The sequence below is a fragment of the Equus przewalskii genome, chromosome 24 (genome assembly GCF_037783145.1).
Source record: "Equus przewalskii isolate Varuska chromosome 24, EquPr2, whole genome shotgun sequence".
Taxonomy (NCBI): domain Eukaryota; kingdom Metazoa; phylum Chordata; class Mammalia; order Perissodactyla; family Equidae; genus Equus; species Equus przewalskii.
Window position 1 is genome coordinate 940123 of NC_091854.1, and position 19057 is coordinate 959179.

The 19057-nt window shown below is 39.6% G+C and overlaps 2 protein-coding genes across 9 annotated transcripts in view; one reads left to right on the top strand and one right to left on the bottom strand.

Annotated features, from left to right (window-relative positions):
• The window catches only part of RTCA (RNA 3'-terminal phosphate cyclase), a 37849-nt gene extending 23840 nt beyond the window's left edge, over positions 1–14009 (bottom strand). Inside the window, exons 1-4 of one of the 7 annotated variants that reach the window (XM_070592179.1) lie at positions 13766–13911; positions 3825–3954; positions 3193–3293; positions 1160–1303 (exon numbers count right to left, since the gene is read on the bottom strand). In XM_070592179.1, coding sequence (XP_070448280.1) covers positions 1160–1278 — 119 coding nt within the window. In that variant the 5' untranslated portion in view covers positions 1279–1303; positions 3193–3293; positions 3825–3954; positions 13766–13911. Of the gene's footprint in view, positions 1–1159; positions 1319–3192; positions 3294–3400; positions 4018–13765 lie in introns of those variants that run through there. The other 6 variants (XM_070592178.1, XM_070592177.1, XM_070592176.1 and 3 more) reach the window with 6 other exon arrangements.
• Positions 13921–19057, top strand: part of DBT (dihydrolipoamide branched chain transacylase E2) — a 42559-nt gene continuing 37422 nt past the window's right edge. Inside the window, exon 1 of one of the 2 annotated variants that reach the window (XM_008508579.2) lies at positions 13921–14068. In XM_008508579.2, coding sequence (XP_008506801.1) covers positions 14018–14068 — 51 coding nt within the window. In that variant the 5' untranslated portion in view covers positions 13921–14017. The remainder of the gene's footprint in view (positions 14069–19057) is intronic. The other variant, XM_070592182.1, reaches the window with a different exon arrangement.

Below are 19057 nucleotides of genomic sequence, written 5' to 3' on the forward strand. Positions count from 1 at the left end.
GGCAGCATCCCATATGCCACAACTAGAAGGACCCACAACTAAAATATACAACTATGTACTGGGGTCGGGGGGGGGTTGGGGAGAAAAAGCAAGGGAAAAAAAAAGAAGATTGGTAACAGTTGTTAGTTCAGATGCCAATCTTAAAAAAAAAAAACAAACGGAGGAAGGGTTGGAATACACAGTTTCTATTTTCCCTCTTGCAGTTTCAAAATTCTATGATTCTGTTTTAGTAAACTTTTAGATAGTTGGTTACCTCTAACTTTTTTTCCCCTTTTTGTATAGGAGAATGCCGAAAATAATATGCTGACTATAATGATACCTCAAAATTCTTTAGTATCTTTCAGAAAGTTCTCACTTGGCAAACCTCACTTTGGGCCCAGCAGCAAGTTCCTTTTCATAGAGGTCTAGTCACATCATAACTCAAATCTCAATGATCACTAACCATTTCTTAAACTAAAAAAAATCTTAATCTATTAAAATAGTCATTTCGGAAACAAATCGGCATCAGATTTACAGTCCTATTTCTTATTTTATTGAACTTCCTAGCAAAGGGATAGGATTTTGGTACAAGGATGCTGCTTACAATAGCAATTAGCCAAATAACACGGAAAACACAAAAACTGCTCTCCATGTTTCAGCAAAAAAAGGAGGGACTCTTGGAATAGGTTAAAGACTCAATTTGTTAAATACCCATTTCCCAATGTGGAAAAAAAACCCAAGATCATTTCTAAAACTTCCTAAATAGGGATGCGTAAGACACAAAAATACCTAGCCTAAAAGTAGGAGAATATGGTTCGTAATTAGCTGTAAACCAAGAAATAAATATGCTACAAGGTAAAGACCATTATTACTACAGGGCATGAAAATTTAGTCATTTTCAAATATTCAATTTCTAAATAATAAAAAATAGACAAATATGCTATACTATACAATGAGAAAATTCTAGATTTAATAATAGCAACAATTAATAAGCAATTAGGTACCCAAAACTTTATACAGTCTGTAACTCTGAAAGGTATGTGTTTTATCTCCATTTGAAAAGTGAGGGAACTAAAGCTCCAAAAGGTGAAGGAACTTGTCCCGTAAGTGGTAGTCCCTGCATCTGAATGCAGGTCTGACTGCAGAACCCATACTTACGTGGAATGTAAGAGACACATACCCTGCTGTCTTGGTATCCGCCGTGTGGAGGCCACCTTTAATCTTCTCGGGTGTAAATATTATTTCTGTTGAGCCGATTTCTGCCCCCTCCAGTTGCCCATCACACAAATCGCGAATCATTTCCAGTCCAGATAAATGTTGAGGCCTTCAGGTCATAAGACTGCATCAAAACGTGTGCATTCAGACTGCCTATATCCCCACATTTTATGACACATTTATAAAACTGCAATGGTGAGAAAACAGCAAGGTCTAACCACAATAAGAGCCGTATCTTCAGTGTCAGAGTCTCCTTTTGGGTTTTTATGCACCAAGACTACCTGCAAGTAGGCATCATTTTAAGGGTTCCTTCTAGACTAGTTATTTTATTTATAAACATATACGCTGATACACTGTTGCAAATCAGAAATGTGCAAAAGAGGAAAACTAACACAACTGCTAAGCGCTACCAGTCTCACTTGCACTTCACTAAACAATTTATGGTAGCTGTTATAACCTGAACTGTGTTCCCCCAACATTCCTACGGTGAAGCCCTAATCCCCAGGACCTCAGAATGTGACTGTATTTGGAGATAGGGCCTTTAAAGAGGTGACTCAGTTAAAAACAGGCAGTTAGAGCAAGCCCTAATCCATTCTCACTGATGTCCTTCTAAAAAGAGGCGATCAGGGGCTGGCCCCATGGCCGAGTGGTTAAGTTAACGTACTCCACTGTAGGCGGCCAGTGTTTCGTCAGTTCCAATCCTGGGCGCGGACATGGCACTGCTCATCAAACCACGCTGAGGCAGCGTCCCACATGCCACAACTAGAAGTACCCACAACGAAGAATATACAACTATGTACTGGGGGGCTTTGGGGAGAAAAAGGAAAAAAATAAAATCTTTAAAAAAAAAAAAGAGGAGATCAGGCCATACAGAGAGACACCAAGAGTGCGCATGCATGGAGTGAGGACCATGTGAAGAGGCAGCAAGGGCCACCTCCAAGCCAGGGAGAGAGGCCTGGAACAGAATCTTCCCTCACCGCCCTCAGAGGAAACCAACCCTGCCAGCACTTGATCTTGGACTTCTAGCCTCTAGACCTGGGAAAAAATAAAATTCTGTTGTTTCAGCCACCCAGTTCGTGATATTTTGTTATGGCAGCCCTAGCAAACGAATAAAGTACCTAACACGGCCTTAATGAACTGGATTTCCCTATTGGTGAAATGGATTGCTGCAAACAACTGCTGTGACAAAGGGAATTAATGAACACACATATCAATAACTTCCTTTTAATAACTTCAAAATGGACTTCAGATTAAAAAAAAAAAACTAAGAGACTGTACTCAAAATACACACTAAGGAATCAGTTTGGCTTCAACCTGGGTCGTCTTCTAACAGGTCCATATTTCCTGAAATTTATCTAGTGGCATGCCCAGCTTCCTGGACAGAAGCAGCAAGGTCGTGTCAACGTTGTCCCGCTCCACAACCGGTAATTCTGGTTGTATTCACAGGTTCCTAGAGGTCTGGATGACAGCTGGAATCACACATCTCAGGGGGCCCTTCCTGTTCTATGATTCTAAAATGTGCGGCAGCAGAGAGCGCACGCCCTGGTTTAAAAGTAGGGTTTCGGTTGGCCGTAGAGGCTGTTGTGCCCTGATCCATCTTGCCCGCTGCTACGACCTCTCCGGGTACTTGGAAGGCCCCGAAGAAGTGGGGAAACATTTTATAAGATTAACTCATTAGGACAAGAGACAACTCTAGCCAAATAGAGAAGACATGCGTCTATTTTCTAAACTTGCCCCTCGAAGCTTCCAAGACCGCCCGCCCCAGGGTGCAGCACCGTCCCCCAGGAGCCTGCGGCCCGGCTTCAGATTCCTCAAGCCTGGGGCGGGGATCTTCTCAGCATCACTGCCCGGGCTCCGGATGGCCCAGCCCCGCGGCCCAGCCCGCCCCTCCAGCCTCCCGGGCTGTCCCCTGACCCTCAACCCCCGGCCCCGCATCCCCCGGTGCGGGCCCGCCCCAGCCGCCCTGCTGCAGCCCCACAGCCCGGCGGCCCGGCTTACCGGAGGCCAGGCGTGCTGCGGCCCGCGCGGATCTTCTGCACCCGCAGGGGGAGGCCCAGGACACAGCTCAGGGCCGTGGAGACCCTCAGGATCTGGCCGCCCTGCCAAGAGCGCGGGTGCAGAGAGAAGAGAGAGAAGCCTGTCAGTCTGAAGGCTCTCCTGGCCAGTCCGCGCGGCAGCCGCCCCGCGGCCCTGGCCCCGCACTCACCCCCTCCATGATGCCGCCGTCCACCTCCACCCGCGGCCCCGCCATGGTGGGCGCCCGGGGGCCAGGCCCACAGCAGCCGAGCCGCCGCCCGAGCCGGAGGCAGAGGAGACGCAGGTCTCCACCCTGCAGCTCCCAAACCGCGGGCCTCGCCCGGGGCCGCGGGGACCTTGCGGAAAGGCGGAGGGAACACCGGCCGGCGGATAACCGGCTGCCGCAGCCTGAGCCCCGCCCCTCGGCGCCCTAGGCCAGGTCCGCCCCGCCCAGCAGCCAGGGCGCGTGCGCGCTGCACCGAGCTTAAAGAGACAGCGCCGAGAAAATTCCGGCAAAGCGGAAGCGCCCCAGAGATGAGGGGAGGGCCGGAAGGTGCTGTGGCACACGGTAGTAGGGTGTCCCCTGAAGGCTTGTGCTGCGAATATAGCAAAACCTGCAGGTTTCAGAAAGCCTCCGTTTCAGCTCTAGTTGGATCCTCCATTGTCTCGCAGGCTCTTGCAGACATCTGTGTTTCTCTGTTTTCTCGAGGATCTTGCCATACTCAGAGCTGGAGGCTCTTATAGCTAAAAATGTAGGAAAGGTCCGGACCTTGCAGTGCACCGACCACCTTCTCTCTCGTTGGGTTTGCCTTCTCTGCAGCCTGTCCCTTGAGATGTGTGTGCCCTGGTGCACTGATGCCCCTGAGCCTCTCGTTCCGTGCTGGCGTGTGTGTGTGTGTGTGTGTGTGTGTGTGTGTGTGTGTAAAGTATTATCATCTCTTTTTTTCTTACGAGACACGATTTATTTGGGGATAGGTGGGAAAGGGCAGAATCAGAATCAGTACTACAATGCTCTAAAAAGCCAAAGTTATGCCACCGTGTCGGAGAGTTGAGTGTGAGCTCTTGACTCCAGTGAATGGTGTAGGTAACATCATTCACCTCAGACCGGGGCAGAAACACAGCCAGTTCCTGTTTCTGCTTGTGGCTCAATTCCTATAATAACTGAGTACCAAACACTAAGCAAGCTTCTAGGTAAGCAAAGAAGAGTAAGCCAATTTCTATCCCAAAATTACTGGAGGTATATTGGAGACACTGAGAAGTAATCAGTTATAATGTCATCCACAATAATAATAAAAATAATAATTAACATGTACTTATCTTACAATTAAGTAAGGGGGACCAGCAATTAGAATATGACAAACCATAACAATAACAGTCAACATTTATTGAGCACTTAGGTGCCATGCACTGCAAGCTTTCACAACCTGTTGAAGTACGTACTACTTTTACCTCTGTTTTACAGCTGCATATGTTAAACAGTTTGCTACAAGGCACACAGTTATTAACTAGAAAACTGGGATATGATCCTGGGTAGTTTGATGTGAACACCATTGTCTCCTAATCCTAATGTTCTACCACTTTTGTGACACAGACTGTTCTGGGAACACATCCACTATATATTTAACCCAACCTGGGACATTGCAATATCTGGGACTTGCCATAAGCTATTCATCATGGAAGTAATCATATTTGCATTTTAGAATGAAGGCTTTGGCAGTATGTGAAAAAGGGCCTACTAGGCTAAAGAGAAAAGTACCAGTGATGCACTAATCCAGGCGAGAGATGATAAGAAGTTGAAGCAAGGCAGTGGCAGTGGGGATGGAATAGGAAAGCTCTTTTACTATCTGACATCTTAGATCCTAGTACAGAAACTTAACCTTCTCAGAAGAATCCTTGGCCTTCTTCATTTCTCACTTTGGCTATAAGATCCTGGGTTTGATCCATTTGCCTCATTCCAACTACTTCCAGTGGTAGGGAGAAGTGAACAAGATAGTAATATAATGGCAGAGTAGCCAGGCAAGAGTAAATAATAGTAAGCATTTGTATAGTACTTCACATACATTTTCTGAGTTAATGTTCACAACAAAGCTATGAGGTTGGTGTTATTGTCTCCATTTGGCCAATAAAGGACTGAGGCCTAGGGAATTGAAGTGACACGCCAAGATGACATAACAAGTTAAGTGGTAGAGTTGGGTTAGATCCTGGGTCTTTTCAATTATCTACAAAGTAGGAACAGTTAGGCAGACAACAAATTCCTCAACAGAAAATGGAAGTAAAGAAAAACAATGGATTCATAGCTTCAGAATGCTGACAGAAAGGAACCATCAACATAGAATTGAGGCCCCAATAAAACTATCTTTCAAGAATGAGGATGAAATAAAATAATTTCTAAATACACAGAAACTGAGTTTAAGATCTATGTAGACTTTCCAAAGGCTGTACTTCAGAAAGAAAAATTATCCCAAGGAAAGTCTGAGATGTAAGAAGAAATGAGGAGCAAAGAAATTGTAAACATGTAGGTGAATCCAAAGAAACGTTATATAAAATAACACCAGACAACAAAAGTATGTAAGCCAAGGGAGGGATGACTAAAGTTAAAGAATTCTAAGGTCTCCTTTGGGCATAGAGTTAAGACATAAATTAATTTAAGAGTTTAAGATAGGTATGCAAGCTAAAATTTTAAAGGTGATCACTAAAGTAACAGTGTGTATAACTTCTCAACCAGCAGAAGGAAGAAATGGACTAAAGGGAAAATACACTTTAATTTTTTAAAAAAGAGAAAAACTGCACACCTTAATCAGCATATAAAAACAGGATGAAAAGAAAGCACTAAAGTAAAAAGTAGAAATACATATATATATCTAATAAAAGTGAAAGTAAATAAAGTAACCTTTCTGGTTGAAAGTCAGAGATGGTTTAAAAATATATATATCATTTATAAGAGAGGCGCCTAATCACTATGGAAAGCAGTAGAGAGTATCCTTAGAAAATTAAGAATAGATCTACCATATGATCCAGCTATCCCACTGCGGGGTATTTATCCAATGAACTTGAAAACACAAATGCATAAAGATACATGCACCCCTATGTTCATTGCAGCATTATTCACAATAGCCAAGACTTGGAAGCAACCTAGCTGCCCATCAAGGGATGAATGGGTAAAGAAGATGTGGTATATATACACAATGGAATTGTACTCAGCCATAAGAAGTGATGAAATACAGCCATTTGTGATAACATGGATGGACCTTGAGGGTATTAAGCCAAGTGAAATAAGTCAGAGGGAGAAAGTCAAATACTGTAGGATCTCACTCATAAGTAGATAAAAACAAGGACAAACAAACACATAGCAACAGAGATTGGATTGGTGGTTACCATGGGGGAAGGGGGAGGGGGGATGGCAAAAGGGGTGAATAGGCTCACATGTGAGGGGATGGACTATAGTTAGTTTTTGGGTGGTGAACATGATGTAATCTACACAGAATTGGAAATATAGTACGATGTACATCTGAAAGCTATATAATGCTATAATCCAATGTTACTGCAATAAAATTTAAAAAAATAAAGAGGCACCTAAAACATTAAGGATCATGAAAAGTTGAACATAAAAAGATGGAAAAGATGCACCAGATAAACACCAACTAAAATAAAGCTGGTATAGCTATATTAATTACAAATTAGACTTTATGTATTAAAGCATTATCATTGACAAAAGAAAAGAGTCACTACAAAATAATAAAAGGTTGACTTCACCAGGAAACATAACTATTCTAGACCTTGTCTGCACTTAATAAAATATCTTCCAAATATATGTCATAAATTGTTAGAACACAAGAAACTGACAAATCCACTACCATGTTGTGAAATTTTATCATGGCTCTCAATTATTGGTAGATCAAATATATCATAATTTAGGAAAGATAAAGGGGATTTGGACAAAACAACTAATAAGCTTCATCTAATGGCAATTTTTGGCCTTCAATCAATTATTATCGATTACATATTTTCCTCAAGAACTCATAAACCATTTATAAAAGATGACTAAACCGTAAAGCAAGTCTAAGCAACGTCCAAAGAATTTGTATCACACAGGTGACATTCTCTGACCAAAATGCAATTATGTTACAAATTCATTCCAAAAAAGACAACCATAAAAACACATATATTTGAAAATTTATAAACACTTCTAGTAATTTATGGAATAAAAGAAGAGGTGTTAATAGAAAAATTTAAAAGTATTTAAAGGTGAACAAAAATGTAAGTTCTGCATATCAAAATCTAAGGAATGCAATGAAACCAGTACTTCAAAAGAAATTTTTACCATTAAGTATTACTATTAGAAATGGAAAAGGCTGAAAAGTGACTTAAGGAGTAAGGAAAAGAACTAGAAAATAAATCCAGAGAAAGTAGAAAGGAGCTAATAAAGATAAAAGCAGAAATTAATAAATTTTAAAACAAAGTTGGGTCTTTAAAAGAACTGATAAAATTGACAAACCTCTGACAAGACTGATCGAGGAAACAAAAGTATAAATAAATAATATTAGAAAAGAAAAGAGAGCACATAACTGTAGATACAATAGAGATTTTTTAAAAAGCAGGAGAATAGTCCGATCAACTTTTTGCCAATTAATTTGAAAACTTAGATGACATAGACAAATTCCTAGAGAGATATAACTTACTCAAACTGGCTCCAGAAGAAATAAATACATTTTGTTCAACAAGTAGATTTCATGAAAAAAAATAATAGTAGTTATCTGAATCTTGATTCAAATCGTAAAAAATGGAGGACTTATCATATAAATGAGAGAATTGAAAATATGTATGATGAAAAAGAAGGAGTAGGTGGGGGAGTAATGTAAAGCTCAATTTATGCTATAACCATTGAAGAAATTTAACTGAACTAATAGTTAAGAAAGGGGTGGGATGGGAAAGGCAGTCCAGAGCATTCTACTGGCAAGATGTACCAAATTTTCTGGGAACAGACCACGAATTGATATGAACTGTCCCAGGTAATACGAAAAGGAAGCAAGACCCCTCAATTCCTTTTACAAGGCTAGTATGACTTTGATCATAAAACCGGACAGGGATGACATGGAGAAGAAAAATTATAAGGCAACTTTATTTATAAATTTAGATGCACCAGTATCAAAGTATTATCAAATAAATCCAATGATGTTTTTAAAATACTATGCATTATGACCAAGTTAGGATTGAAGATCAGTTTAACATTAGGAAAATGTTATGATGATGTATCAAAAACCTAAAATCATGCCAGTAGATGAAGAAAAAGCATTTTAAAAAAGTCAAGATCTATTCATAAACAAAGATCAAACAAAACTAGGAATAAATATAAACTCCCTTCACTTGATTAAGGACATCTGGAAAACCCTACAGCAAATTTCATTCTTAGTAAAATAAATAATAGTAAAATATTAGGCATCTTTCTTTTAAAATCAGTAAGAAGATAAGAATGCCCATGAATGTGCCTTCTTTTCAACAGATGATGGAAGTCTATCCAGATTCTACAAGAAAGGGAAAAAGGACAAAAGATTGGATAGGCAAAAACAACCCCATCCTCATTCACAGATTCTATGACTACCTACATGGAAAACCCCAAAGAATCTTTAGATATGTTATGAAAAGATAATTTCAATGAAATTCCAATCAAATACCCACAAGGACTTTTTTAAGGAGCCTGACATGCTGATTCTAGAATTTTATGAAAGAACAAAAGGGCAGGAATAACTGACAAAGAATGAGGTGGAGAGTACTCATCTTTTCAAAATCCAGGGTTAATATGAAGCTAAAGTAATTAAGATAATGTGAAATTGGCACAATGATAGACAAATAGACTATTTAGAGCACAGAAACAGATTTCTATGACAGATGGGATGGTAGAGCAGTGGGAAAAGAGTCACGCTTCAGTTTACGGTGCTGGAACAACGGGTTAACCGTTAGGAAAACATGAAATTGGATTTCTATCTCACACCATACACAAAAATCATTTCAAGATGGTTTAAAGACTTAAATATCCCACACTATATATGAAATTAACTCAAAATGGATCAAAACCCTAAATGTAATAGCTAAAACTATAAAACTCTTACAAGTAAACATAGACGTAAATCTTGACGACCTTGGATTGGTAAATGGTTTCTGAGATATGACACTAAAAGCACAAACAATAAAAGAAAAAAATAGATAAATTGGACTTAAATTTACTAAAAATTAAAAACTTTTGTGCTTTTAAGGGTTACTATCAAGAAAGTGAAAAAACAAAGCACAACATGGGAGAAAATTTTGTAAATCATACCCTATCCACTAGCATGGCTATAATAAAAAAGACAGACAATAACAAGAGTTGATGAGGACATGAAGAAAGCAGGACCTTCACACACTACTAGTGGGAATGTAAAATGGTGTAGCCACTTTTGAAAACAGTCTGGAAGTTCCTCAAAAAGTTAAACATAGGGTTATCATGCCACCCAGCAATTCCACTCCAGGTATATACTCAAGAAAAATGAAACCTTATGTCCACACAAAAACTCGTACACAAATGTTCATAACAGCATTATTCAAATAGTCCAAAAGTAGAAACAACCCAAATGTCTATCAACTGATGAGTGGATAAACAAAAATGTAGTATATCCACACAAGGAAATATTATTCAGCCAAAAAAGGGAATAAAATACTGATACGTGTGTCTTACAGCTGAACCTTGAGAAAATTATGCTAAGAAGCTAGTCATAAAAGACCACATATTGTATGATTCTATTTATATAAAATGCCCAGAATAGGCAAATTTATAGAGTCAGAAAGCAGATTTGTGGTTGTCAGAGGCGTGGGGGCTGGCGGGGAGTCCCAGAATGGGAAGTGATTGCTAACAGGTATGGGATTTCTTTTTGGGGGTGATGAAAATGTTCCGGAATTAGATAGTGGTAATGGTTGTACAATTTTGTGAATATACTAAAAATCACTGAATTGTTCACTTTAAAAGGGTGAATTTTATGGTATGAGAATGATCTCAATTTTTAAAATTTTGATACATTCAACTACATTAAAATGAAGAACTCTGTGCATCAAAAGACACTTTCAAAAAAGCAAATTCTAGTCAGAAACTAGAAGAAGATAGCAACACATATAAATAAAAAAGCATAAGAGTCTAGAATATATAAACAATTCCTACACAAATCAACAAGAAAAGGATGCATACACAATAGGGAAAAAATAGCCTAAAAGCATGAGCAGGCACTTCAAGAATGGTTAATAAACATATGAAAATGTGTTCAACCTTATTAATAATCAGAGAAATTCAAATTAAGACCATAATACCATTTTATAACTACTAAATTGGGAAAACATTAACTGTTTAAGTGTGACAATATTAAATGAGGAGTGATAGGTACTCCCTTAACAGCTGCTGTGTATTTTGTGCAATTGTGTTGGAAAACAATCTAGCATTATCTTGGGTAAAATTAAAGATAAATATAACTCATGTCTCAACAATTCCATTGTTTTTTTTTTTGAGGAAGATTAGCCCCGAGCTAACATCTGCTGCCAATCCTCTTTTTGCGGAGGAAGACTGGCCCTGAGCTAACAGCCGTGCCCACCTTCCTCTACTTTACATGTGGGACGCCTACCACAGCATAGCTTGCCAAGCAGTGCCATGTCAGCACCCAGGATCCAAACCAGCGAACCCCCGGCCGCTGAAATGAATGTGTGAAATTAACCACTGCACCACCAGGCTGGACCCACAACGATTCCATTTTTAAGTATAGTATATATCTATCCCTTACTAGTCAAAGTGTAATTGGCTAACCAATAGCATCTGTATCACCTAGAGCTTGTTAAAAATGCAGAATCTCAGGCCCCACCCAGATCTATGGAATTGGAATCTGTGTTTTAGTAAGATCCCCCAATTGATATGAATGCTCATTACACTCTGAAAAGCACTACCCTAAAGAAACTCTTGCATGTACACCAGGAGAAATGATCAAGAATGTTCATGTCAGCGCTAATGGTAATAGCAAAGAATGGGAAACAACACAATTGTTCACTGAATAGTGATGGATAAATAAATTGTGGTATCATCATAAAAGCTAGTTGCAGAAAGATACCATTCGACACCATTTTTATAAGACTCAAAACAAGCAAAAGTAAACAATGTGTTGTTAGGGATCCACGTATGTAGTAAATTCTAAAGGAAACAAAGGAATAATAAACACACAATTCAAGATAATGGTTGTCTCAGAAAGAGAGGGAAGTTTAAGAGGAGGAGCAGATGGTGACCTTCGCCAGCATAGAAAAGGTTCTATTTCTTAAATTGGGTGGTGGGCTCAAGGTTTTCATTATTATGTGTGACTTACCTATATGTTACATTATTTTTTTGTATGTATATAACACATTTTTAAATAACTTTACTGCAGTATGCATACCATAAATTTCACCTGTTTCAAGTGTACAACTCAATGATTTTTAGTAAATTTACAGAGTTATGCAACCATCGCCATAATCTGGTAACAGCAAATTTCCATCGCCACGAAACACTTTCTACTGCCCTTTTGCAATCATTCCCCACCCGACCTCCAGACCCAGGCAACCACTAATGTGTTTTTTTATCTCCATAGATTTGCCTTCTCTGGAATGATGCTTCATATAAACGGAATTATGCAATACGTCTCCTTTTGGATCTGGCTTCTTTTACTTAGCATAATTTTTTTTTCTGAGGAAAATTTGCCCTGAGCTAACATCTGTGCCAATCTTCCTCTTTTTTTTTCTTTTTTCGCTTGAGGAAGATTTGCCCTGAGCTAACATCTGTGCCAATCTTTTGTATGTGGGTCACCACCACAGCATGGCTGACAAATGGGGTAGGTCCACACCTGGGGTCCAAACCCATGAACCCAGCCTGCTAAAGTGGAGCATGCCAAACTTAACCACTAGGCCACAGGGCCAGCCCCTAGCATTATATTTTTGAGGTTCATTCATGTTAAAGCATGTGTCATTACATCAGTCATTGTTAAGGATGAATAATATTCCATTAAATGGATATACCACATTTTGTTTATCCATCCACCTGTTTTAAGGACATTTGGGCTGATTCCAATTTTTGGCTATTATGAATAATGCTGTTATGATCATTCTGGTATTAGTCTTTGTGCAGACATATGTTTCATTTCTTTTGGTTAGATACCTAGGAGTGGAATTGCTGGGTCCTAATTAGTCATTTTATGAATTTAAACAAGAAGATAAACCAATGTTACCTCAAAAAAATTATTTAGCCAATTAAAAAAAAAAAAAATAAAGTAAAAAAGAGAAGAAATGAGTTCCTTGGTTCTGTTGAGCTCAAGTGAAAGGTTTCACTAGTGGATAGGTGGCATACCTCTTGATGTTGGAAGGATAGACAAGGGAACATAATACTGAATTTGGAAGCGGTAACCCACTGAGGTATGAAGAGGGTAAAAGAAAAGAAACTAGATATTTTCTTGGGAGAAGGCAGAGTTAAAGTCAAAGTTAAGAGGAAGAACATGGTATAAAGGCCCTGGGAAGAAAAATATTCATTTCAAAGACACTGCTATTTTATCTGTTTATACAAACACATGCATGTGGTATTACCAAGTATACTAATAGTGCCTATAAAATGTTCTGTTAGTGGGAAAGTTAAAAAAAATGAAAGTCCTTTTGACTATCTCAGATTTTCTTATGAAGGTAAGGATTTAGATGTATTGCTTACGGTAGTTTGTGTGTGTGAAATACACTGAAAGGCAAATAAGGCAAAAAAGAAGAAAAGTGTGAGTTTGGGTAATATTAGACTGAACTTATGAAACACCTGAGAGTTTGTTTTACAGCCACTAATCTTCAATGTTGAGAATTTATAATGTTGCCTTTGTTCCTTGTGTGGGCGTGTGTTCTTTCCCCCTCTGTGATTCTTTAGACATTTGAGCAGATTTTCATTCCCAAGTAAAAGGCAAGAACAGAGAAATGTCATTCTGGACATTTCTAGAAATTGGTTTCCTAGTTGCTTTGAGGAAGACTGACTATTAAAGCTCTGATCTTTTCTCTACTGGTTCCTCTTGACCTAAATTTTACATTTCTCCAAGAGACAAGTAAGTCAAGGATATTAACCCAGGTTATATATCTGTGACATATATTGCATGTGCTGGGCAGCTGCTTCTGACAACATTCCCAGAGAAGGAAGGATCATGTTGATGACATGTTTATTTTAGACATTAGGGCAACCTAGTTCACCTTGCAGGAAAACAAAACAAAGCAAAACAACTGAAAAGCCAATTTGGGTAATTAAGACAACTCAACGGGAGTAAGAAATGCCAGTCATTGAGAAGCATTCCAGTAAAGCCTTGTAACACAACTAGTGGTACAGAGCCTTGCTACAAAGTATACAAGTGTCCTGTAACCTGTAATCCAGGCGGTTACAATACAAACTGAAGAAAATACTTCAACATAACTTTCTCCAGGTAAGCGCCCTTTGTCTCTTAACACTCTCTATTTCCCCCATTACATGGACTAAAAAGGTGATCGTTAGCGCACAAGTACTTACACAGCAGTACCTTACCCAACTTTGTCCCTGAAATTAAATTTCGGCTGCTCTCCTCCCCACCTTTTGCCCCAGCCCGGGGCTCCTTCACCTCTCCACGCCCTGAGATTTCCCTCGGGCGCCGCCGGGTTGGTGGGAGGCTCGTTCCTGCGCTCTCCATTGGCCGCTCAGGCGGAGGCGCGTTTCCCAGCTCCGGATAGGTGGCCCTGCCGAGCGACTCTGCACCCGCGGAGCATTTGTCATATCCGGAGTAAAATGGCCGCAGTGCGAGTAATGAGGACCTGGAGCCAGAATGCTGGAAGGCTGGTAAGTAGTTTGGGGCACAGCTGAGATCGAGAAGGGGTGATTTGTGCGGAGTCATCCGAGAGAGGGGTGTTACTTTGTCCTCCGAGTGCCTCGCGTACAGGTCGTGCGCGACGGAGAGGTGGAGGGATGTATGCAAAATGAAGGGCAGAGAAGGAGACGAGCCAGCTGGTTTGGAAGCCCACTCTTTCCCCTTACCTGGGAGCGCCTCTACCGCGACTCTGTCGCTTTCCAGCTCGTTCTACACCCAGGCCAGCTAGCGTTTTGTTGAGCATCATCTAGTGTCTGGGCGTTGTGATGGGCGCTGGGCATACGGAAATATATACTCCTTCAGCATCTATTGAGAACCCACTTTATGCCAGCCGCTGATAATAGGACCTGCCCTCAAGGAACTCAGTCTTCCTCTAGAAAGCAAATCATAACACCATGGGTCCTTGCCTCCGAGGAGCTGAGAGGCTCGAGCTTCATCCTCTGGGCCTGTACTTACCTCTTACGTCCGCACCGGTATCTTTTCAACCTTTTAATCACCAGAGCTAAGACCCGCCACCATCTGCCCTGCAATTCCCCTCTTTCGCACACAGTCTTTTAGCACCAAACAGGTAACATCCCAGTAATCATACTGCTTCATCCTGTTTGCATAGCGTTTTTCTTCCTGGGTCCCCTCTTGCCCAGATCTTCCAACAGTGGTCAACCCCTCATCTTACAAAACTTTTCAAGAGCCTGCTGTGTACTAGGTACTATACTAGGCATTCGGGATGCAAATATGAGACACCACCCTGTCCTCTGAGAGATTAATTACAGCCCTGTGGTGAAGGAGAAAGTTAGACAATGAACAGTTACACCACAGCATGAGAAGTGCTGTGATGGGACGAATATTCACTGGTATAGGAACAGGTAGGACAGGACTTGGAGGTCAGAGAAGAGCGCCTAGAGGATCTTGTATAGCTTGAGATTTGCCCCTTACTAGGTACTGGCCTCTTTTTTGAGAGCTCTCCCTTGGCTTCTGTGACACCAGCTTCCTGATATTCTTGTTCCTATATCTTTGGCCACATCTTCCCAATCTCCTCCTATTTCCCTGCCTGACTTTTAAATCTTGCTGTTTTTAAGGGCCCTGACTTTGGCCCTCTGCACTTCTTGTACTTCCTGGGTTATCTCAACCGCTTCTTTGAATTTAGTTGCCGTCTATATGCTGATGATTCCTAAAGTTCCCCAGTCTTCAAGCCAGCTCTACTCCAGACCCATATATATCTTATTGTCCTGGAAATCTCCAATTGCATGTGCTTTAGTTGTTTTTCAGCTGCAAGTAGTAAAAACCCAACCGATAAATAGGAAATTAAGCAACTGTGCATACAAAGCATCCCAGAGTTAGATGACAGCTGGCGTTGACTCCATGGCCTATCATTGTCAGGGTTGTCATTTCAGGAGTTCATTTGGCCTTTCCCTCAGGGTCACAAGACAGCTTCTCCAACTTCATGTTCAAGGCAGGAAGGAAGAAGAGGTGGTAACAGCCAGACTCAGTGGCTAGAACTGTTTTACATGGCCGCAGCTTAAGGGAGCTTGGAGGAGCTAGGCTTAGTCATCTCACATTGTCTGCCATAATGCCTTAAAGGCTCCAGAACTAAAGCCTCAACCCTGTTTCTCTTTTGATTGTCGCCTATAAATCGCTCCAAAATCTAGGTACTATTCTCCAGCCCGCCCCCAACTACAGATATCCTGGTCCTTCCTAATTGGACTTTCTGCTTCTAATCTTGTATCTCGCCAACCCATTGTTCATTAATATAGCCACGGTGATCTTATAAAAGAGACACAAATTTGAGAATATCATTTCCTTGCTTAAAACTGCCCTAAGCAAAATGTCCAAAATTCAAATGACTGTGAGGCACTTCATGATCTGGACATTTCCAATCTCTCAGGCTTCCTTCCTTGCTAAAACTTACCCATCCCAACCCCCACTCTCACACTTACTTCATTCACCCTTACCCCACACTGAACTACACCAGAACTATGTTAAGCAACTTCAGTTAATTGAACACACTGTGTTCTCCCTTATTGCAGACTCTAGACCTTTACACATGTATTTCCTCTGCTTTCAAGGCTCTTGCCTTACTGCCCTAAGCCCTTTTCTACAGCACACCTCATCCTCTGGGTTACTCCTGCTCATCCCTTGAAGTAGGTCTTACTTCAAGTTCACCATTTCCAGAGAGGTTCCCTCCCTTGTGTTCTCTTAACACTCTCAATTTCCCCCATTATAATGCTGTGTTATAGTCACCTGTTTACTTGTCTTCATCTTTCACAGTACGGACTATATATTCCATAAAGGAAGGAATTGCATCTATTTTGTTCTCTAATCCCAAGTGCCTGGCACATAGTAGGTACTCAATAAACATTTGTTAAACAACTTAGTAAAGAACATTGTTTTTTTCGTCTGATAGAAAAACTTATGAGCAACAAGAGCTCTTATCACCTATAGTAAATTATTTAGATGGCCTTATTGTGTTGTGTTTTATACTCATCTATGACATCATGCATTTGACTCTTGATTAACTTACCATATCATGTTGAATTTTTCTATTATCTGTCTTCCTGTAGTGAAGTGTAAGCAACCTGAATTCAGGGACTATATTGTATATGTCACTTAGCTTTGAATTCCTGAGCCCAGTGCAGTCCCTGTCTTTAGGATTGCTCAACAACTGCCTGTTGAATTAGTATTTATTGCCTTCTTATGCAAATCTCCCTCTATTGTTTTGTGTTCTGTTTCTAGAAAAAATAATGTCCTTCCTAGCTTGAAAAATTGTTTTTTTCTCTTCCTTTCTGTTACCTTTTTATCCTTCTTTTTGTCTTTTTAGCCTTCCGTTCGGCAGCTTTACTAATGTTTGTAGCCTTCTCTTGACCGTTCTCTTGCTGTTGATCATATAATGCCAGCTGCACTTATATTGCTGGCTTTCTTTTTCCCCTGTTGATCACCTCAGTCAGAGCCTGTCTGGCTGTCATTTCATGGCTCAAATACTATAATCGTTTCCTAGCTATTTTCTTTCTCTCCTGGTCTTACCTGTTGCAATCTCATCAATAAACTACAACTAGATTGATTTCTTAATCTTTTTCTTCAATAACCCATAATGTATGAATTCATACTCCTTATCCTGACATTTACAGTCATCAATAATTTGGTCCTTGAGCTACTTCCACGGCTCCCTTTTATAGATATGATCAAGCCAAATCAAGTTATTCACTGTCCTAGTAGACATGCTAAGCAACTTCCTACTGTTTCCTCTGTGTTAAAAGTCCACTTCTGCTCTTTAATTATTAATACCTCTTAAGCAAGACCCAGCTCAGATCTTCTTCCGGGAAGTGTTCTCAGGTCAACCCTGAGAAAAATCTCTCAAACTCCTTTAACACCTATTGTCTAAACTTACTACAAAAAATTAGAGCACACGTGCCCACATGTGAGTGTGAGTGTGTGTGTTTATTGTTTCTACTAGGTTGTAAAGTCCTTGAAAGCAGGGATCATTTCTCCTACCTATAATAATGTGATGGTGATGGAGCTGGGCTTTGGAGTCAAATTCACTTGGCTTCAAAGCTGAGGTTTGCCATTTATTTGCTGTGTGACCTTGGACAAATTACTTCACCTTTCTGATCATTAGTTTCTCATGTGTTAAAGAGACTAATGTACCTATTCCAGAAGGTGATTGTGGGACATAAAGATGATATGCGTATAAAGACCTTTAAAGTATCCAGCACATGGTAGGCTGTTAATACATGTTAAGTTCAATAGTGTGTGCCTCCCTTGACCCATTAATAGTTTCTCAATAAAAGTTGTGTTGTTGAAGGTAGGACCTTCTAGTAGTTTTATTTTATTTCAACGGTTTTAAAAATATAGACTATTGTATTTATATAAAAGTGACTGTATATAATTCAGAACTTTCATTTACTGTCCCTAAATTTTATAATGTCTGATTTACTCCTTTGATTCTGTTGTTGACTAGGAGCCAGGGTGGTGGGAATTGAAAGAGAAAGGAAGGACAAACAAAATGGGAGTGTTTGAGAAAGAGAATTCTTTCCCTATCTGCTAAGTTGTAAGTTATCAGTTTTAGATATTTTAGTTAGGCTTTATGTTACTAGCCAGAATATTAATGTTAATAAGAATAAAATATAGATATTATAAAGATTAGTTGCTTTAGGATGATCTCTTAAAGTCAAGCTGAGATGTATGATTTAAGATTGTTCGTGTTTTAGGAAAGGGATCTTCAGCTTGTCCTTGCCTTCAGAAATCAGTAACAGCTTGGAAATTAGACTGAAAAATCACATAAGAATTTAAATGTATTGTTCCTGTCAGTAGACCAAATATTTGTTTTCATATTATTTGCTATAAGAAAGAGGAACAAAATTCCTATTTATAAATATATATTATAACAGGACTATAATGCATAGCATAATATGTATTATAACATAACTTTTAAATTTTAAGAGCCAATCACCACTGAAGTATAAAGTACATGATGATATAGTAATTGTTTTAAGTAAAAGTAACTCCTACATTAATGAAAAAACTTCGAGTACATACTGGAATTCTCAGACACACTAAGAAGTTTAGAAATTTCTGTGTTTTATGTTTAAAAGTGTGATGTAGTTAATTAGGTATTAATAACATTGAAATGTTAACTTTCAAAATAAGATATTCTACCTTTCAGACACTTAGGTTTTGATAGATCAAGTGATATCTTGATCTATCAATACATTCAGGTCTACTTATTTCTATAACATGTTATCTTTTATTATACTGTTACATAAAATAGTTAAATCTGAAGAGTCATCTATTAATTACGATAAGTAAACCTTTGGGTACAATACTGCATGTGTTTTTCAGTGTCTTTAGATGCTAACAGTTACTTCTGAATTATTTAGTAGTTTTATTTCAAGAACTCTTTAATGAGTCAAGTGCACCTACAAACCTATGTGTTTATACAAAATACATTGTTAAAATTTCTTTACTTC